The 23152-nt window shown below is 39.7% G+C and overlaps 1 protein-coding gene across 1 annotated transcript in view; it reads right to left on the minus strand.

Moving 5' to 3' along the window:
* Window positions 1–207: 207 nt before the first annotated feature.
* Window positions 208–23152, minus strand: part of AKAP10 (A-kinase anchoring protein 10) — a 54457-nt gene continuing 31512 nt past the window's right edge. Inside the window, exons 9-15 of the mRNA XM_082678362.1 lie at window positions 21539–21683; window positions 19412–19585; window positions 14223–14332; window positions 11298–11380; window positions 6521–6573; window positions 5806–5901; window positions 208–2465 (exon numbers count right to left, since the gene is read on the minus strand). Coding sequence (XP_082534488.1) covers window positions 2460–2465; window positions 5806–5901; window positions 6521–6573; window positions 11298–11380; window positions 14223–14332; window positions 19412–19585; window positions 21539–21683 — 667 coding nt within the window. The 3' untranslated portion in view covers window positions 208–2459. The remainder of the gene's footprint in view (window positions 2466–5805; window positions 5902–6520; window positions 6574–11297; window positions 11381–14222; window positions 14333–19411; window positions 19586–21538; window positions 21684–23152) is intronic.

Raw genomic sequence — 23152 nt, forward strand, 5'->3', positions numbered from 1 at the left:
TAATGAGAGAGGCGCCCACCGCTTCAGCAGTGCTTAGCTATCAGTACTTAAAACAAAGACGTCTGTACTTCTCTATTCAGAGCGACCTTCCCCTCCAAATGCTTACTGAACTAGCCAGAGCTTCAGAAACGTAAATGACCGGCATTTTACAAACTTGTACTGAAGCTGAAACCCAAGCAGAAAAGGTTACAAAAAGTTGCTCCCTGTTTTACTGCCCTTCACTGGGCTAGGTTGGTACTTGTTTTTTTAATTTTCATCACATCTTACATGAGTGATGAAGACACGCCCAGTTACAAAAGGTACCCCCCTTTTCACTGACTTTTTTTTTTTTAACAATATGCATTGATGTCAACATCGTGATAAACCTGGATGTTCAGTTGATTCACTGCACCTATAAAAACACTGCCAGGGAATCCTATTTTGTGGGCACACCACACAGAGCCTGGCACTCGAGGTCAGATGATTCCAATCCTAATCTGAAAATAAGCGCAAGGAGCTCCGTGAGAGCATATGTCTCGTCTGGCTACCAGTTTCAGGCCACACTTTGCTTCTGTGTCCTACAGTGGGCGGGGCAGAAAAAGTAACCCAGTCTCAAACTTGCTATTCTTTTCCTTTTAAGAACCTTACAACTACCGACATCTCTAGCTCCGAAGCACACAACGCACACAAAGACATGACTGGACAGTATCTTAACTGAAAGCACTAGTTTAAATAGCCTAGATTCTTACGGAAAATGTTATTTCAAACCATGCAGAGGCAGCAAGAGTCACCCAAAACCACAGTTTATTCTATGACCTTTATATTGCTTTTCTGTTATTTAAAGGTTGAAGCAAAGTGAAGTGGATGGAAATATTCTGTTAAAAGAACAAAGTGAGTCAATCACAGCATATGCATCTAATAACACCTCAGGTCTATGCCATACGCTCCAAACACAAGGCTGAGTCCAGGAGTGGCTCATGTTCTGGGTTCTTGTAAAGCAAATGGAAATATTGGGACGAATCAACACATCCCAACAGAGGAGCCATAAATGCCCTGAAAGCAGAAAGTTGACACAATTTTAAATATAATTCATATATATATATTTTAAAATCAAACACAATTAAATAGAATATGGTTTAAGTACATGAATACTTCACTTTAGAAGAATAACAGAGGTGGTACATAGTACCAAAAACTCATACACAGCCTTTCTGCTTCTTCTGTTGATGAAACAGTGCATGTCTATACAACCAAATATTGCAGTGGAATAAATTCTCTGTTCATTCAAGACTTTCTCAAGGACAGAGGTGATAATTATATATTCATATGTGTATATATGTATTTTTTGCAAAGTCTGAGCAAAAGCAGTAACACCTAAGAGAACGTTCTTTCCCTCCAACAGTCCGTGTGGTGAGGCAGCACTGGCACCGCCTGCATGGAGTGTGCTGGCCGACAGGGCGGCCCCGCCCATGGCAGCGAGGTCCAGACCCTGAAGCTGACCAAGTGGAAGTGCAGGGAGGGGCCTCTCGTTACCCCACAGACAGAAGAAAAAGGCCACAACCTGCACATCTCCCAGCGCAGAGCAAAGAAGAGGAGAGAGTCAGAACTGAGTGCCTCTCTGTCTCAACACCTGCCCGCCCACCTTCTTTAAAAACTCTACAATCTGGGAATAAACATTTTGTTCAAGGAACCACAGGGGAAAACTGGAGTGATGGCTGTTGCACATCCCTTTCCACAAGTACTCTGAGGGGAGGTGACGTCACCGGAGCCCAGAATCTCGGAGGAGCAAGTCCTACCACTTGCAGTGCAGAGGCTCGCCCTTCCGGCAGCGAGGGAGCTGGTTTTAAGAGTACTGCGTCTCAGGAGCAATTAAAACGTGAAAACCATACACTGTCACCAAAGGGGAGGACAACGTCACCAAGACTTGACTCACGGCCCGTGAGCTTCCTCCCAAACTGACGCCTCTGTGCAGACCCCGCTCCCCGGAAGAAAAGCCACCTGCTGGCGCCGCACTGCCTGGCTCCTGAGGGGCCGACTCACCTGCCTGTTCAGGAGACCAAGCGAGGCCCCTCTGGTACCTGCTGTCTGATGCTGTTGGGGTGGGTCACCGCCAAGGGAGGTGCATCAAATACCGGCTCTACGCCTCTGCATCTCCCATGGCATGTGGCCCCTGCCTATCCCAGTGGAGTAACACTCTTCCACACATGGGTTATTGCCATTGGAAAACTAGTAATTCTCTAGTAATGTAAACAACACCACTCTGTCTCTACAACCTTCACTGTGTGATCAACATGTGCAGATGTGTCTACGCGACACACTGCCGACGGTGGAAGTCTAGGATTGTCTGCCATTCTTTCTTGGGAACAACAGTGAGAAGAAATACAGTGCTCTGTTTTCACTGGCTGTGGGGAAGAATCCAACCAAAGGAAAAAAGTTCTCCTATTTTCCAAAAGCAGATTTCCTTTATCTCAGGTCTTGAGTCATAGCTGATGAAAGAAAGGAAAAGAAAAAGGTAAGGTACATTTCTACAACCAGTGACACATTACCATCACAGATTAAGGAAGAAGGGCACCAACACTTACACTTGGTGAGCGCCTACTACATACCAGCGCTCATGACAGCCAGGACCCGACTACAATCACGGGAGGTAAAATGCCCTAATTATCTTCATTTACAGCTGAGTGAATGGAAGCCTAAGGAGGCCAAGCAACCCACCTGAAGGTTATATAACGAGGACTGGCACCCAGACTTGCTTTTATCTTTCCGTTTTGGCAACAGATATTAGAACGAAACATCTACTTTTTGACAGATAATTCTGCTTCTAGGAATTAACTCTAAAGCATACTCATAAGAGAGGGCAAAGACTTACATACACATTCATCAAAGTATTGTTTGTAACAGGGAACGATCCCAAACGACCTAAGTGACCATCCACAGGGGATTCATTAGATGAAAACAGAGCCATAATATGGAATGCGCCAAAGCCTTTAGAAAGAAAACAGAGAGCTTTGATCTTCTGGCCTCCTAAGACCAAGCTTCTGAGGCTGAGTCCTCTTTTTCACTGCACTGGGGAGGAAACAAACATCACAGAAGACATGGTCCCTGCTATTTGTGAGATGGGACATAAACACATGAAACAATTCAGTAATGCTGTGAGGTCATTTACATTAAATGCCCAAGTGCTTTCTATAGACAAATGTAGAGTAGGTGATTCAAAGCAGAGAGGTATCCACAGGGGTTAAAGAGGGGTTGGGTACTCCTTTGTGGGTGCAGGACTTCTCACATTCACACATTCATGGAATGAGAATTACAGGGGATCTTATGAGATTTCCTTGTCCAACTTCTCTGATCTACTGATAAGGAAATGAAGGGACCAGAGAAAATTAACTTGCAAAAGGTCACACATACTAAAAATGGACTGAACGAGGTCTGCCGGCCTACTGCTTTTTCCATACCAATACACTGCTGATTCCTAAAGGACAGGCAGGACAATCATCTTGGCCAGCCAAAGAGAAGGTCTAGCAAGGTTAAACGCAAAATATATCTGTGTATCTTAGAAATGAAAAGCATATGGTAATAAAATCTGAACACACAACTCCAATGAAAAGCCTTAAGTTTAAACATCTGCTTTCCAAAATGGTTTCTAAAGAACATTTTCATATTGTCAAACATTTGATCATCAACATGACAATGGGGAAGCACAAAAATAACTACCTTGCACTTCTTTATACACCTTTACCATGTTATTTGCTATTCTGGGTTTGACTGAGCCAGTGAATATAGGCAAAAATTATCACCCTTACATAGAAAAGAGGATGGAGTCTGCAAAAGTAAACAGAGTTTTGGTATGAATCAGCTCAGTGAAAAGTTCAAAATTAAACCAAGCTCTGGTAATAACAGAGTAAAAAGTTGGCTACAAAGATAGCAAGGAAAGGTGATGCTGGACCCAAATCTAAGTTCACGCCTCCATCTGAACATAGGTAACTAACACAGGTAACTAACATAGTGTTCCTAACTCCTGATAAAGTAGACAGAAGAGTTTAACACCTTCACAAAGAGTCTGAGCAGAGGTTCTCCTATCACATGAAGTCTTTGTGAGTCAACTCAAGTTACAGAAAGCAAAGGTGGTGGAGGAACTGGGAGTCTTTGCCTGAAGAGATAACTGGGGGCGCTAAGGGGCTGCCTCCAATTTGCTGGGTTATTTGTGTGGCTCTTGTGGGCACAGCTGGTGAAGCCATAGAAAAACAGAGTATTCAGCTGGGGGCAAGTCAGAATTTCCTAATAACTACTGTTGTTGACCTCCAGGTAAAGATGGCAGATTGATCACATCCATTCAATTCACTCCTTCCTAAAGTAGTACTTAAAAAAAAAATAACCCAGACAGTCCGCCTGCCGATGCAGGGGACGCGGGTTCGTGCCCCGGTCCGGGAGGATCCCACATACCGCGGAGCGGCTGGACCCGTGAGCCATGGGCGCTGAGCCTGCACGTCCGGAGCCTGTGCTCCGCAACGGGAGAGGCCACAACAGTGAGAGGCCCGTGTACCGCAAAACAAACAAACAAAAAACCAAACAAAAAAACCAAAGTCACATGAAAGGGAAAAGTGAGAGAAGAGGCAACAACAAAATGGAAGAGTGTAAATGACTTAGTAGATCCAAAAAAAAAAAAAGTAATCGAGATTCACCTTTATCTTTATTACTTCCTTCTTTCTGCTTTCTTTGGGTTTCATTTACTCATTTTCTAGTTTCTTAAGATAGAAGACTGTGACTTTTCCTCTTTTCTAATATAAATATTTAATGCTATAAATTTACCTATAAGAACTGCTTTAGCAGTATCCCACAAATATAGTTGTCCCTTAGTAATGGTGGGGGATTGGTTCCAGGACCCCTGCAGATACCGAAATCGGAGAATGCTCAAGTGCCTTCCATAAAATGGCACAGTATTTGCATGTAACCTACACACCTCATCCTGTGTATCTGAAATCACCTCTAGCTTACTTATAATACCTAATTCAATGCAAATGCTATGTAAATAGTTGCCAGGCCATGGCAAATTCAAGTTCTGCTTTTTGGAACTTCATGGAAATTTTTTTTTTTTAATATATTTTTGATTCGTGGCTGGTTGAATCCATGGATGTGAAACCTTCAGATGTGGAGCCCACGAATAGGGAGGGCAGATTCTACTATGTTGTGTTTTCAGTCCAAAATATTTTCTAATATTCCTTTTGATTTCTTCTTTGACTAATGGGTTACTCAGAAGTATGTTAATTTCAAAATATTTGGGGATTTTCCACATATTTTTCTTTCTCTTTTATTTTTTTTTGGCTGTGCCACACAGCTTGTGAGATCCTAGCTCCCCAACCAGGGACTGAACCCAGGCCCTCAGCAGTGAATGCCCAGAATCCTAACCACAGGACAGCAGGGAATTCCCTCCATATATCTTTCTGTTACTGATTTCTTGTTTAATTCCTTTATGGTCAGAGAAGAAACTGTATGCTTTCAATCCTTTAAAATTCATTGAAAGCTTACAGTTTGTCCTCCCTACACTTTGGAAACTGCTTCCAGGAAGTGAACTAGGGATCATCTCAATGTTACCTTCCTTTCAAGGATTAAAGTCCTCTACTGCGTGTTGTCTAATATCTGGAAATAGCTGTTTCATTTAGTTTGTCAGTCTTCTAGTTGTTTATAATGAGAGGGCGATTCCTATAGCAGTTAACACTTCAACGGCAGAAGCAGAAGCTCCCTTTTGTCCTTTTAAATTTTTGTGTCTCTGGGATCTAATTCTCTTCAGTTTTACACACGCTAGATCAGAACACAAATCATCCTTACCTTTGTGGACTTCTCTAACGGCTGATCACACTGTGCCTGCTGCATAACATCACTGACTATCATTTTAGCAATCTTCCAAGCTAGCTCTTCCTGGGCCTATAAAAGTAATTAAACTGTTGATAATGGTTATTTACTAGAAGAATAAGCAAACATTATTAATGTTCTAAACACACCTGTATATGCATATCATTTCTACTTATTTGGGAAGAAGCACGTCCCCACGTATGAAAGGACCCAGGCCACCCTCTGGTCGTGATATATTAACATGCTCTTCACTGTCTGTCCGACATCATGACTATTTTCATGTTAGGTGGTCAAAACAAAACATCTTTCTTTTTCCACTCTCATCTTTCAATGTACTTAACTATTCAAAAAGCAAGCCTCTACTTCTGAAAGTATAACAGACAGTGAGGAAGGAAACACTGAGCTTTTGTTTCTACACTGTTACTGGTGCCTCTGCTGATTAATGGAACCTTGACTGCTTGGATATTTTTCACTGGCCAGACTCTGGACTGAGGATACCTCCACTGCCTCTACCAGGCAACTGTGAGATGCTACGGAGGGCCAACCCCTTCTTGTTATCTCCTAGATAAGGAAGCAGCGATGTACCATGCTGCTTAAGCAAGGGAACTAAGGAAAGAGAAAACTCGAAACCTTGCTTAGAGTAAGTGTCCCTTATAAACAGGAATCTGTTTACACTAAAAGCAGAATTTACCTCATCAGTATTTCCTTGCACCCATTTCTTCATAGCTTGAGAGAACATGGATCCTAGTAAACAAAGCCAAAGTTGAATGTAGACCTCATGCATAATTTTACATTAAAAAATGCTCTTATATAAACATCTATTTCCCAGCTTTTAAAAGATATTCTTTTTTTAAAAGATGTATCTTTTTTAAAAGATACTATTTTTGGGGTACAACCTCACCCCAAAATTAAGGAATATTACCATTAATAAAAACTGATTATATTGGCTCCATAGCAGAGTATTTAACTTGCAAATATTATGGTTTGAAAAACTTTGAAAAGCTGTTTTAGAGCTCTAGATGTTTCTTCTATTCTCCTCACTTGATGAAAGAAACTATCATCTAGTGTTAAATCTGCAGTAAACATTCAAAGATCAAATAAAACCATGACCAGGATCTGGTCTTGAGATAAGAATCTAGCAATCCATCAGGAGATGTCATGTATATAAATCTTTTGGATCAGCTCCTATACAAAAGGGCTTCCAGTGCAGATTATGCTGCTACATGCTGGATCTCTGGTCTGTGTAAATTTGCTGGGTAAGATCAGAGTTTTAAACAGCCATGCTCTGTCCAGGCCATAATACACCTCAACTTCCCAGGAGACACACAAGTCTATCTACATCTGTACTCTAGATGCTGAGGAGTCACCAAGGACGTAGGCTAGCCTCTATTTCCAGGTATAAAATACACAGCTTATCCTTTCATTAATACATATAGGCTCACATCCTAACTTTGCCTTAAACCAAGTGGTTGGTAGATTATTTCTTAGGCAAGATCCTGATTAGTTCAATGACTGGGATACGCTATAGTAAACTGCAGCATTCATGAAAAAAAACAAAACCTGGATCCTTTCCCCTTATATATTTTTATTTTATTTATTTTTTAAAACAATGGCTTTCTTTTTTATAAAATTATTATTACAAATTTATTATTTATCTATTTATTTTTGGCTGTGTTGGGTCTTCGTTGCTGTGCACGGGCTTTCTCTAGTTGCATCGAGCTGGGGCTACTCTTAATTGCGGCATGTGGGCTTCTCATTGTGGTAGCTTCTCTTGCTGCGGAGCACGGGCTGTAGGCGTGCGGGCTTCAGTAGTTGCAGCACGTGGGCTCAGCAGTTGTGGCTCGCAGGCTCTAAAGCGCAGGCTCAGCAGCTGTGGCACACGGGCTCAGGTGCTCCGCGGCATGTGGGATCTTCCCAGACCAGGGCTCGAACCCGTGTCCCCTGCCTTGGCAGGCGGATTCTTAACCACTGAGCCACCAGGGAAGCCCAATGTTTTGTATTATTAGCTAAAAGTTTGAACACTGATCTAGTTAAATTTTATAGCCAAGCAGAGCCAGCAGGGCCACAACATTACATACTCTGCCTATAGTCTCACCCCTGCCGCAATGCTCTGTCCTCGGGCTCCCCTGCAGTCACCCTGTTGGCAGCGTACTTGTGAACACTTCCTCCTCCTCTTCTAATGCCCTCTAATGTCTTTGACTCCTGTGCATCCCTGCCCCCTTTAACAAGGAGCTTCATCAGGATTCCATTCCGTTCAGCACTTTCTCTCTGGGGCATCTCATCCCCTCCTGTGGCTTTAACTTCCTTCAAAATGCAAATAACTCAAAAACTTGTCATTGAGTGTCAAACCAATACTTACAAATTGTCCTAAGGCACCTCAAACATGACATGTTCCGAGTTGAGCTCTTCTATCTCCCATGTACTCTTTTTCTTGTAGCCTCTATCTCAGAAATTAATTTAATCCTCTGTTAAAAATTAACATCATAATGCTTCATCTAGAGAACCGATATTAGAAAACTCATCTGCTTTCCTCATCTGCTCTCCGTAGGAAATCTGTCGCCAAATTCCACCTTGGATGTAGTCTCCTGAATTCCCCCTTGGAAGTCTTATAAATCTGACCTTCTAGTTCCTGCTACCACTACCTATCCTCGGATCCTCTTTTTCTTCTATCTACATTACTAGCAAATTATACTACCTGACTACTACCTGAATCTCTGATACCAGTCTCTCCCCAACTCCAATTCATTCGCAGACTACAGCCAGAAAAATGCATCTCACTGCACTCTGATTAGAAATCTCTGGTGCTCAACAGACAGTACCGCAGGCTTCTTAGTATGACATGCGCGGGCTTTCACAGCGTACACGCGGCTCTATCTCCCACCACTGCACCGGTGCACGAGGAGACTGCCACTGCAGGGACTACCTTCTCACAACATCCTCTACAATTCCTTCTTGTTACACCTTCTCCTAGATGATGTGAAGGTAACTTTTAAAATTACCTTGCTTGCCCTGAAAGCAAAGTTCTCACATTCTCAGAAGCTTCTGAGATACACCCGCCCCAAAACATAGCCCTTTCTTCTGTGCTCTACTATCAGAGCTTTAAAATCCAAAATGAAACTACAGGTTGGTAAATGACAAACATTCTTCGCAGCTGCCCTCAGCAAGGAGATGAAGGGGGACGAAGCAGAGCTGAACTGCAAACAAACGTGGTGTTCTGAACCAAAGCTCGAGGCTGCGCTCTATCTGCTCTGTGATCCGTAACGAGTTACCATTTCCCTGATCCTCAACTTCTTCACCTGTAGAAGAAGGAGGCGGTACCCACAGATGTATCATCTACGATTCGAATGAGCCAGGGCTTAGTCCCCCGTTCCGCTCAGGTGTCTACTCAAAATGCTACTTCCTCAGTGAGACCTTTCCTGACAACCACTTCTAAGACTGCACTACCCACCACTCTTCCAGTCCCTCACTCTGCTTATTTGTCTGTGTATAAACACAGACAGACAGACACACACACTGTATTTATCTGTTTACTGTCCCTCCACTATAACGTTAGTTCCATGAGGGCAGGAATCTTATTTTCTTCCCAGTATTTAGAGCAGTAGATGCATATAGTAGGCACTCAAATGTTAGAATGAATGAACAAACGAATAATATGAAGAGACTGAATGAATAGAATAAGCAGAGACAGTGATTTGGGGAAAAGTTTTTTGTACATCTTACCTTCATCTTTACTCATATATCTTTAAGATATCTTAATTCATATAATACAAAAACAAACTGCAAACACCCAACACCTATTCTCTGGAGCAGCAGCACCTTATGAGCTGTCAAAGGAATAAGACCAGCTTCAGAAAAAAAACCCAAACAGCTCAGAGACTCTATTATTACTGGAGACCCCATTACCCTCTCTGACAGAAGCTACCTGATGACAGTGGAGGCATTCCTGACCGATACCTCCAGAGGTTGTCCAGCACTTTCTCTACACCTAGGCTACCACTGATCTCTTCCTAGTATTCAACTTCTACCCAATAAAAGACACTACTGGACTGTAAGTTTCTTAACAACAGGCTCTGTATCTTCTAACTGCCCCGTGAGTCTGAGTGCACGGAGGCACTCAATAATTATTTACAGAATGAGCTGTGCAGACTTCCTTCGGTCTTTACACTTTCCCAACTGTGTACCTCAGACTTCTCTGGCTAAATAGGAAATAAAATCAATTTTTTGGATAAACTAATAAAGACAAATAGGTTAACAGGCCCTTTCTTCGTTTAAATTATTTCAACAATTGTTGCACTTTTTGTTTACTCTGTTAATTTATATCTGACCCCAAAGTAGATTATTCATCAACATAAAAGTGGTGCAGGGCTTCCCTGGTGATGCAGTGGTTAAGAATCCGCCAATGTGGGAGACACGGGTTCGAGCCCTGGCCCGGGAAGATCCCACATGCCACGGAGCAACTAAGCCCATGAGCCACAACTACTGAACCTGCGCTCTAGAGCCCATGAGCCACAACTACTGAAGCCCACGTGCCATAACTACTGAAGCCTGCGCGCCTAGAGCCCGTGCTCCACAACAGGAGAAGCCACCACAATGAGAAGTCCGCGCACCACAACGAAGAGTAGCCCCCGCTAGCTGCAACTAGAGAAAGCCCACGTGGCAACGAAGACCCAACACAGCCAAAAATAAACAAACAAACAAAATCTAAAGTTAGTAACTATTAAAAAAAAATGTGGTGCAAATCATTACCTAAACAATTCGTGTATTAAAAAATAAGATAAACAGAATAGAAATGCAGTTCAATTCAACAGGAAGACTGCCAATAGCTCTTAATTTTAAACACACTTATCAAAATGGAACATTTTCTTCTAACAAAAGTTAGTATCTTTTACTCAAGATAATACTGTCAATCCAATCACACTGAAAATTTTCTACATATTATCGAATGGACCCACAGTGGTTTCCTAAATCTTCCTGTGTAAACCAACTGTTTGGAAGCTGAGCTCAGTCACAAAGAGTATGTCTGTGTTTAACTCTTGGAATTAACCAAGCACTCTTTTGCTGATTAAACAAAGGATTTCAATTTCAACCTATTAATATTTTCCACATATATTTCATAATAACTTTCAGCAATTTAGAGGACATGTAGTAAAATAAAGGGTATCAAGATAAGCCTCAAGTCCAACCTGGATTGGGTATTTTGCCTTTAAATCAAAAGGTGAAGAGTATCTTTTCATGCAGATGCGCCTTCTGTAATGGTAAAGCAAGTTCAGTAACTTCTGATTCAGAGAGAGACTGCACTGAGACCTGATTACACGAAGCCCTTGCACTCGCTCGTGACTATAAACCCAAGGTCAAGAGATGGCAGTTATCTGGCAAAATAGACAGTTTAAACCTTCAACGATCCTTTACTTACTGTCAGTAACTAATGTGAGTAAAGGCTCGATACAACGTATAAAAACACCACAAACCTTTCGATTTCTTTACATCAGGTTCAGGCTCAGATTCTCGGATGAACTGCCCCAAGTCACTAACTCTTCCAAATGTCATCTTCCTAAATAAGTATGAAAAGAACATACTTTCTAAAAATCAATTTAAAATTAAAAAAAAATAATTTTTAAGCATCTTTTCTAGATCTAGAAAGCTAGAAATACAATTTATATCTACCCCATGTTACTCTAAGTGGGGCTAATTTCAAAAAGAACTGTCCCCACAGAAAGCAATCTTTAATTCAATGCAATTCCATTCAAAATCCTCAAAAAGTTTATGAAACATATGAGTTAACAGATAATTCACAGCTCTAAAATTCATACAGAAAAGGCATGCGCATAGCCAAGATAATTCTGTAAAAGAAACAAAAAGGTAAGACTTGCCCTAACAAGATAAAAATATAATTATATACATTATAAAGCTATAGTAATAGAAAGCAAAGTTAAAAGGCAAAAAATACAGTGAGAGGTCTTATTTTTAATAGATGCAGTAACTGATAATTAATAACCATAAACATACAGAACTCCAACAAACCACTAAGAAATTACCCAACAGAAAAATGTGAAAAAGAGATGATAGTCAATTCACAGAAGAAAAACCTGAACAACCAACAAACATGACAAGAGAAGCTCAATCTCATAAGCAACAAACCCAGATTGGTAAAACATTTAAAGTCTGATATTATTTATTGTTGACAAGGATGTGGGGAAAATTAGTAACTTTATTAATGATTGGTAAGAATGTAAAATGTACAGATCCTTTTACAGGTAAACTGTAAACTGGTTAAGGGCTATGAAAATTTTAAATCTGCTTCTTGGTACAAGGAAATATAAAAGGAAGTCTTTGCTATACTGTGTATCACAGTAAAATTGCAAGCCATTTAAATAACCCATTAATACCAAAATAGCCAAATAGTAACATACCACATTATGGAAGATTTTGCCACAGTTATGAGCTATAATTAATATTATTTATGGAATACTACAACATAGTTAAAAATGAGGTAAATATGTACAGACTAACACAGAAAAATCTCCAAACTCACTATGAGTGAAAGCACAAGATACAGCATAGAGTATAACACCAGTTACATAAAAATAAGCAAACAAAAATATACACAATAACATAACAGTGACTATCCTGAGAAGGAAGGGGGGGAAATAAGCATTGGTGTGTAATCAAAGGGCACATTAGCCTTATCTGTAAATTTAATTTTTGTAAGAAGAGATTAATATATTTGTAATTAAAAGTTAAAAGAAGAAAAAAGAATCCTATGATGCCTATATATTACTTCATTTCTGGCAAAGTGAATCTTATTTTAGAGACAGCCTTCCTAATAAGTCATCAATGAATATATGGGTGCCAATATAGCAACTGATACAAATTTGTTTGCCTTTAGAAGAATTTCAGGAAGATGCTAAAACCATAAAACTAAAACAAACACTGAAAACTATCTCTAAAGATGGAGAAAAATAATTATTTCTCTATTTATGACCCATTTTATAATTTAAAAAATATGTATATTATACACTATATTTTACAAATTTAAATTTTATAAATTAAAATATATTTATTTTACACACACAAAAAAACTATGGAAGTAAAACATCTTGCAATTGATAGACTTTCTTAAGTCAGGTTTGAAATAAATGAACCAACCATTCCTTAAGAATAAATATCATCTTTGGGAATTAACTCATTTAGGCTTACTGTCCGCCATTTCCTAAAATAAGAAATAAAGATTACTACAACACTGATACAGCTGAAGACAATGTGGTCAAAATAACCTTCTATTTACTTCAAAGAATTTTTCAGACTTCTTGGTCTCCCAAATATCAATTTACTTTCTGGTAAAAGCAATTAAACATGTTGAAATCCCTTTTTTATGGTACTGCCAGGACTGGGGTGAGGTAATCATGCCTTTACACCGGTTTCTGTGTTTTCAAGCCATCTTTAGGGAAGAGGAAGTGATTTTATGATTTGATCTGTGGTAAGGATCAAGAAGTGCTGTAACACAGGAATCACTGTCTTTCTGTTACAGGAAAAAATAAAGAACCAAGTTAATTCTTAAATACAAAGGAATCATTTTATTCCATTTTTCCAAGTATAGTTGGTTCTCCGTATCTGCAGCTTCCACATCCACAGACTCAACCAACTGCCGACTGAAAACTTTAGGAAAAAAAAAGCCAGAAAGTTCCAAAAAGCAAAACTTGAATTTGCTGTGCATTCCAACCATTTACATAGCATTTACATTGTATTTACAACTATCTACATAGCACTGACATTTTATTAGGTATTATAAGTAATCCAGAGATGATTTATACAGGCTTAAAATACTAGGCCACTTCCTATAAGGAACTTGAGTATCCTCAGATTTTGGTATCCGAGGGGGTCCTGGAATCAATCCCCTGCAGTTACTGAGGGATAAGAGTAATAGTTATACAGTCCATGATGAATGATATCGGCATCTTTGTAGTTTAGTTTTGGTTTTAAGAGAGAGACTTTGAAATAGCTAACATATGAATCCAATGAAATGTGGAAGAGATAGCCTAAAACACACTATGTAAACATGACACTCATCAGAGTCGTATATGGTGGTAGAATGATGATGTCAATGATATTTACCGAGTGTTCACTGACATCCGGCAATGTTTTAAGTGCTTTTCACGTATTATATCATTTAATCCCCTCACCAGCCCAAGGAAGCAGGAATATTATCCTCATTTTACAGATGAAAAACCTGAGACACAGAGAGGTTAGGTAGCTTGCCATAAGCGGCTGAGCCAAGACTGAAACCCAGGAAGTCACTCCTGAGCCTTCACCCTTAACCATGCTCTAGTGCACTGCAGGTATATTCAAGAGAGTAGAAAACAATTTTTAAATTAAAAAATAAAAAAGATGCTCACCCTGCATACGTCCGTTGATACAAAGATTCTGGATCCAGACTTGCAGCATCCACAATTATCGCTTCATCAAAATTTTTCAGAATTTTAACACTGGCTTTTTTCACACTAGACTACAAGAGAAATTGTGAAATTAGTAGTATGTTATTCAGGAGTCGAATCAGTCCTGGGTTTGCAATAACAGATTCGTACAAAATCTTCAGTGTTTGAAACACATGCACTTTTCACTCAACCCTGTCACTAATGAGATGTTTAACAGCAATGATTCTGAAATGTCATCTTGAACATAACTACAGGAGGGAAGCACAATACTAAAGCGTACGACACATGCGTCTATGTGGCAAATGTATTTTCCTTAATGACTGAAGTTCCAACAAACGTGCTTATGTTCCCAAACGTGCAAAACTCCCATTCTTCCAAGCATATGTATCTTGCCTAATAAATGTAAAGCCCAACTTTTACAGGATAAACATGAATGCTTTTGATTCTCAGTGTGGCCGTGTGACAAAAGAGAAGATAAAGGAAACTTTCTAAAATGACCAGCATTCTATCTCCTACTCCTCATGCCCACAAAAAAAAAAAAAGCAAGTCATAATTGGTACTTCTGTGAAATACGGAGGCATGGGTTGACCCAGAAATTCCACTTCTAAAAATTCAATTATAGACAGACTCACACTTATGCAAAATGACTTATACACAGGAATACCTATTGCAGCATTATTTCAAGTAACAAAAGACAGGAATACATTTAACATCCATGACTAAAGCATAGGTTAAATTAAAAAAATAATTGAACAGACACTTATAGAACACCCTATGGTAGGGGTAAAAAGGGCTCTCTTTACATGCTGAGAAGGGCACATAATTAAAAAGAAAGAGGCACCAGAATAAAAGAACAGAGAAATACTTCCATGAGGCCGCTGAGGTAAGATACCAAAATGAGATATCACTAGTAAAGAAAACTACAGACCACTATCTCTTAGGAGTACAGATGCAAAATCCTCAACAAAACACTAGCAACATATAAAAATAATTATATACCACAACTAAGTGGAATTTATCCCAAGAATGCAAGGTTGGTTTAACATCTGATAATTAATTAATGTAATATACCATAATGACAGAGTAAATTCCCAAAACCCACATAATCCCCTCAATTGATACAGAAAGAGCATTTGATAAAATCCAACAGCCTTTCATGATAAAAAACATTCAACAAATTAGGAATAGTAGGGAACTTCCTCAGCTTGATAAAGAGCATTTATAAAAATCCCACACATCACAATAAATGATGAAAAACTGAAAGCTTTCTCCGAGAAATCAGGAAAAAGACAAAGATGCTCACTTTCACCACTTCTATACTGCAAGTTCTAGCCAGAGCAGTTTAGCCAAGAAAAGGAAATAAAAGGCATCTAAAGTTGATAAGAAAGAAAACTATTATTATTCGCAGATGACATGACCTTACATATAGAAAATCCTAAAGAATCCACAAGAAAACTATTAGAGCTAACAAATGAATTTAGTAAAGTTGAAGGTACAAGATAAACACACGAAAAGCAGTTACATTTCTATACACTTAGTGAACAATCAGAAAATGAAATTAAGAAAACAATTTCTATTTATAATAGCATTGAAAATAATAAAATACTCGGGGATAAACTGACTCCAGGAGGTGTAAGAATTGTACATTTCAAACTACAAAACACTGCTGAAAAAAATTAAAGATGGCCTAAATAAATGGAATGATATTCCATGTTCATGGACTGTAAGACTTAATATTGTTAAGATGGCAATACTCCCTAAAGGAATCTACAGATTCAGTGTAATCCTGACCAAACTGTTAAAGCTGATCCTAAAATTCACACGGAACTACAAGGGACCCAAATAGCCAAAACAATCTTGCAAATGAAAAAAAAAAAAGTCAGAGGACACACAGCTCCCGATTTCAAAACAGAGCCTGCAAACCACAGTAATCAAAACAATGTACCAGGGCTTCCCTGGTGGTGTAGTGGTTGAGAGTCCGCCTGCCGATACAGGGGACACGGGTTCGTGCCCCGGTCCGGAGAGATCCCACATGCCGTGGAGCGGCTGGGCCCGTGAGCCATGGCCACTGAGTCTGCGCGTCAGGAGCCTGTGCTCCGCAGCGGGAGAGGCCACAACAGCGAGGGGCCCGTGTACCGCAAAAAAAAAAACCCCAAAAAAACCCCCAAAAAAACCAATGTAGCACTGGTCTAAGTACAGACACACAGATGATGGAGTCGAGCTGAGAGTCCAGAAGTAAACCCATCTATCTAAGGTCAAATGATTTTCAACAAGGGTGCCAAGATCATTCAACGGTGAAAGAGTAGTTTCTTCAATAAATAGTGCTGAGACAACCAGATATCCACATGCAAAAGAATAAAGTTGAATCCCACTTCATATAATACATAAAACTAACTCAAAATGGACCAAAGGCCCAAAACTCTTAGAAGAAAACAGGTGGGGGGCTTCCCTGGTGGTGTAGTGGTTGAGAGTCCGCCTGCTGGTGCAGGGGATGTGGGTTCGTGCCCCGGTCCGGGAAGATCCCACATGCCGCAGAGTGGCTAGGCCTGTGAGCCATAGCCACTGAGCCTGCGAGTCCAGAGCCTGTGCTCCGCAATGGGAGAGGCCACAACAGTGAGAGGCCCGCGTATGGCAAAAAAAACCCAAAACAAACAAACAAACAAAAACAGGTGGGTATGGGGAGTAACTACTTAATGGACACGAGGCTTCCATTTGGGATGATGAAACATTGTGGTGATGACTACACAATACTGTGAATATACTAATGTCACAGAATTGTGTACTTTATAATGCTTAAATTTATGTTAAATGAATTTTACCTCAATTAAAAAAAATTGTATTTCTAAACACGATGAACAAGTTGAATGAGATTGGGAAAACAATTACATCTATAATAGCATCAAAAAGAATAAAACATTTAGAAATAAATTTAAGAAAAGAAATACTGAATTATACTTGAAAACTACAAAGTATTGTTAAGATGGCAATCCTCACCAAATTGATCTGTGGAGTCAAAGTACTCCCTCCCTATCGGAATCCTGACTAGCTTTGTCGTAGAAATTGACAAGCTGACCCTAAAATTCACATGGAATTGCAAGGGACCTCACACAGTCAAAACAATCTTGAAAAAGAACTAAGTTGGAGGACTCTCACTTCCTGATTTCAAAACTTATTACAAAGCAACAGTTACCAAGACTGAGTTAAACAGATATCATTCGACCCAGCAATCCTACTCCTAGGTATATACCCAAGAGGAATGAAAACCCATATCCACACAAAAATTATACAGTAGCATTGTTCTTAACGGCCAAAAGGTGGAAACAACCCAAATGTCGATGAGCTGATGGATGAACAAAGTGTGGTGTGTCTACACAGTGGAATATCATTTGGCCATAAGAATGAACAAAATTCTAATACATGCTAGAAACACAGATGAACCTTGAAAACATGCTAAGTGAAAGAAGCTAGTCATAAGGATCACATATCGTATGGTTCCACTTATATGAAATGTCTGGAATAGGCTATAGAGACATAAAGTTAAAGTAGATTAGCAGTAGCCTAGGGCTGGAGGACAGAGGATTAGGAAGGTGATAGTTAAAGGATACAGGGTTTCTTTCTTGGGTGAAAAAATGTTCTAAAATTGATTGTGGTGAGAGTTTAGCAACTCTATAAACATACTAAAAAACCACTGAATTATACAGTGTAAATGGATAAATTGTATGGTATGTGAATTATATCTCAATAAGGCTCTACAAAAAAAAAAAAAAGAGAGAGAGAGAAAAGAAAAGAGGAGGATAGTGACCGGAGCGGGGGCGCGAGTTTCTGACCTGCTGGTAACGAGGCCTGTGCCTTGATCTGGATGCTGGTTACATGGGTTAGGTCTGCTTACCGAAATTCTTTGAGCTGTATGCAGTTATGAAATGTAGAGTTCTCTGTATATGTTATTATACTTCAACCAAAAATGTAAAAATACATTTTATGGTTAGCAGCTAGACCTTTTAAGTACCCAAATAAAAACAAAGCATTCCAGCTTATATCAAAAAACGAAATGGCAACCACACTCAGCAGGTCACCTCCTATGCAACCTCAATAAGAGGAAAAGGTACTGAGGACAGACAGCCTTGTTGACGGCAAGAAAACTGCACTGTCTTAAAACTTAAGAAAATTTATCCAAGGCCCAGGGTCAAAAATTATTTGCCAATAGTGATGAGAAAATAATTATGCTATATTATTAAACTGACGGTGGAAAAAACTAGACAGAGAATATATTCATGGCTCTGCCACTTACTGTGTGACTTCAATAAAATCAATTGACTTTTTACTACCTCCTTACTCTGTTCTTGGGCATAACCCACTTTGTGTGATTTTGCAGATAGTCAGAGAAGGCCTGATATATGAAAGCACTCCAAAAAAACAAAAAAGGTTAAGGAAATGTACAATGGCATTATAGTTCAAAATGAAACCAAAAGCTCTTCAGTGAAATATTAATAAATCTAGGAGTTCACTCAATTATTCTCTAAAAGAGCATTCCAAATTTAGTTACTAAAATTTCCCAAATAATTATACAAACAACTTTTCAGAGGCTATAAATATGTCATGTGATTTGATTATTTAAAGCAAGAGCTGGGTTTCCCTTGTGGAGCAGTGGTTAAGAATCTGCCTGCCAATGCAGGGGACACGGGTTCAAGCCCTGATCTGGGAAGATCCCACATGCCAGAGAGCAACTAGGTCCGTGCGCCACAACTACTGAGCCTGCGCTCTAGAGCCCAAGAGCCACAACTACTGAAGCCCGGGAACCTAGAGCCCCTGCTCTGCAACAAGAGAAGTCACCACAACGAGTAGCCCCCGCTCACTGCAACTAAAGAAAGCCCGCGCACAGCAACAAAGACCCAACACAGCCATACATACATAATAAGTAAATAAATGTTTAAAAAAATAAAGCAAGAGCCGCAGTGTCAAGCAGAATAATGGTCTGACATCTTTACAATATGACACACTGTTAATCATCACAAAGACTTTGGTTAGCATATATAGTAAGTAAGCTAATTTTATCACTCCTTTGTTTCTTCTACCACCTAAAAGCTACAAACGGGATCTGATGCTAAGATCTGAGCGAAACAATCCTGGCGCAGAGTCACAGGGGTCACTACCTGCACAGCAGAGCTGTCGGCCGACCCGGGGTGGGAGTCCTCAGTGGGGCCGGCAGAGCCCAGAGCCGTCAGCAAGACACCTCCTCCCAGGAACTCGTCTCCACGAACCGAATGGATGAGATCATTCAAATATTTATAATAAAGGTTGCTGGACAAAAAGCCAGGCAAAAATACCTGAAGAGAGGATACAATTTATTTTAAAGTTGAAATCAAATACACTAAAACTTTATTTTACAACAAAATTTTACTTTCAATGCTACCAGTTAGCACACATGATTTTACTCCTCTTACACTCCAAGTATTATCCCTTTGTACACAGTTTACATTGTAACTAAAACTACAATGTGTACAATTTATAGATTTTTTCCCTCAGAGAACTTGCCATGAAACTACTGAATGGACTTGATTATCTAGACTTCTTAGATACCAGGGAGGGATCTAATTTGAAGCTACATTTTTCTTGTTTGTTATAAATATTGAAGTCTTTGTGTATATACTGATTTTCACTTTTGATCTGATTTCCTTAAGATAAATTACCAGGAGTGTGATTACTAAGTTAAATGATATGAACATTTTAGCTTTGATAAATGTGGAGGATGCATCACTAGCATCATCAAGGCATCTGTTTTGACATGGGCTTCCCAACACTGGGTTCTGTCTTTTCAAATAGTTGTTAAATAAATGTCTAATGGTACATGGATACTTTTATTTCCATTTAAAAACTATTAATGATGTTAAGTTCCCATCTTTATTATTGGCATTTCCTATTACCAACTTTTCCTTCACAGCATTTAGCACAACTGTAAATATTTACGTCTGTGTTTAATATGTGCTCTCCTTATAGACAGAGCTCCAGGAGGGCAGAAGCCATGTTTCTTTTTTAGTTTACCCCATAACAACAATACCTAGCAGAGAAATACTCAAAGTATTAGGGAACGAAGCATACGTATCTTTTTACCATGTACCTACTTGATAGTACTCTTAAAAATTAAAATTAGTATAAGTTCCCTAGATACACAGTTAGTAAGAAATATTTTTACATTTTGTTTTTCTCTGTATTTTAACTTTATTACCCAGAAAGTTTACATTCTTTATATGATACATATCTTGAACTTTTCCTTTAAGATCAGAAAATTTTAATTTTAATCATGAAAAAATTATCGACCTTGGACAACAGCCGATAGTCTATCCAGTTTACTACCAGCCTTTCAACGATTTTATTTTATTTTTTTGCGGTACACGGGCCTCTCACTGTTGTGGCCTCTCCCGTTGCGGGGCATGGGCTCCGGATGCGCAGGCTCAGCGGCCATGGCTCATGCCGCTCTGCGGCATGTGGGATCTTCCCAGACCGGGGCACAAACCCGTGTCCCCTGCATTGGCAGGCAGACTCTCAACCACTGTGCCACCAGGGAAGTCCCGATTTGATTTTTATATGTAACTCCTCCATATTCCTGAAATTCAGTTTTTATGTGTGGTATCATGTGGCAGTGCTTACTTAATCCCTTTCCACCTAGATGCACATGACACATATGAGCAAAATAACCTCATGGGCTTATCCTGGGCTCCTGCAATTCCTAGTAAAATCTGCTTTAGTTCATCAGAAGAATAAATGATTCACAAATTCCAACACTTTATTAAGCAGCTATTAGTGATACTCTGTAAGTGATCATGATACAGAAAACTAGTGCTCCAACCCTGTTGGAGAGTTTTGGTGAAATATTTGGATCATCCCTAAGCTAACTTTGCTCAATACTAATTATCTAAAAGATGTTATAATCACAGTAATAATAGCAGTTAACATTTTTTAATGCTTACTGCTTACATTACTAATAAGCACTCTCCACGTCGTACCTCATTTTTATCCTCAAAATAACTCTAAGTATCTGTATTAGCCCCATTTCACAGAGGAGGAACATGGCATTAAAGGACTTCAGTAGCTGCCTGAAGTCACTCAGCCTGTGAAGGTTAAGATTAATACATACCAAGTCAGACTCAAAGCCCCCGCTCTCATCACTGCTGCACTGCTTCAACTTTCCACTGTTCTGTTTGCTTTTTCCCATGTTCTATTTTCTGGGTTCCACCAGTTAAAAACTTCTTGTAGTTTAATGCTTTTCAAGTTTTGGTTACCTTCTCCATGGTTGTCCAGGCCTGACGTAACGGAGTGGTGAAACAGTTAGGGAGTGGCCCACCTTCCCTGCAGATGTTGGATTCAATTTCCAGTCGTACAACATCATCGAATCCAAGAGGATGTGTGGCCTGGAGGGAGAAGTACCTATGGCAGAAAGACAGCCAAAGTAAACCCCAACTTCACAGCAATCATAAGCAATTTCTGGCACCTACACCAGAGAACCTTCTATGAGGCTCCTGCAGACCTAGGACTATAGAGCTGGGTTGATGACAGCCCTGCTGCAACCTGTATTCCCACCGCCAAAGAGATACCTGAGCCAACGTGCCCCCCTCCCTATCTGCCTGCCATCATCTTCGGTTCTTGTTTAAGATTTTCCAGGTCAGGTTACAACTGAGGCAAAGAAACCAATTGTACACGTTTAATGGGCACCTAGTCTCTGTTCAGTGCTTGGGAGAAAGAAACAAATTTAAAACAGGGTAAGACATAGGCATGTCCCCTGGAAAGAGAACAGAAAAGATCCCTGTACAGGGTACAAAGCAGAACATACCAGCATAACTATGTGGCATACAAAACATACATGTAGGAATTCAAAACAAAATAGCATTGAGGGTGAAGTGGATGAATTTGATGTATTTAAGTAGAATAACAGGATTTGCTAATGAAAGGAAAAGGAGTAATCAATGATAACTCAAAGATTTCTAACTTCATAGGATATAATGCAACTGGTGTTTTGGTAAACTGGTTATAAACTGAATACAAAAAAAGCATTAAAAGCAGAAAAACATATATGTTGTCTTTTGAGCATTCTGCGGCTTCTAACTCCTGTCCATGATACAAATACAGACAGGCTGATGAGGCATGATATTAAAAAGTAAAGATAGAAAAACAAATAAGCAGGAGCTGTTAAAATGACAGTGCCGGGAGGATGTCACACAGTAATCTTCATTTAAAAATGGCTCCCAATTTGAAAATGGGATCCAGTGGGAAAACAGGGTCTCAGCTCTGCCTGGCACTGAGCTCCAGCCAGGACCTTACCACTGCCACTCTTCTATTCCAGTAGGAGAAAACTCTTCTTTTATCTTGTTATCAGTACTTTCTTAACAAAAAGTGAGTCTCCCATCATGCAACAACTAAGTTGGCAAATTTTCCTCCACAATTTGAATTTTGGGACTGCCCAGACCTTTTTTTGGGGGCTGTGTTGCGCGGCTTGTGGGATCTTAGTTCCCCAACCAGGGATTGAACCCAGGCCCCGGCAGTGAAAGTGCGCAGTCCTAACCACTGGATCACCAGGGAATTCCCTCAAATTTCTAAAGGTAAATGCTTGCTACATTAACATCCATATAACAATGTTTCTTATATAATATTTTCCCACAAATATATTGCACAAAAATAAACACTGGACAAACATTAGAATTGCATTCAAGTTCTGCCACTAATTTGCCCTGTGACTTGGAGAAAGTCACTACCCCTGCAAGCCTTAGTTTCCTCATCTGCAAAATGCGAAAATCAAACCAGCTCCCTAATCTGGCTATTCATCAGAATCAGATTCCTGGGTCACACCTCAAACCTGCTGAATCAGAATCTCTTAGAGAAGAGGACTGGAAACCTATTTT

The sequence above is a fragment of the Grampus griseus genome (assembly GCF_964374135.1).
Source record: "Grampus griseus genome assembly, chromosome: 20".
NCBI classification, from domain to species: Eukaryota; Metazoa; Chordata; class Mammalia; order Artiodactyla; family Delphinidae; genus Grampus; species Grampus griseus.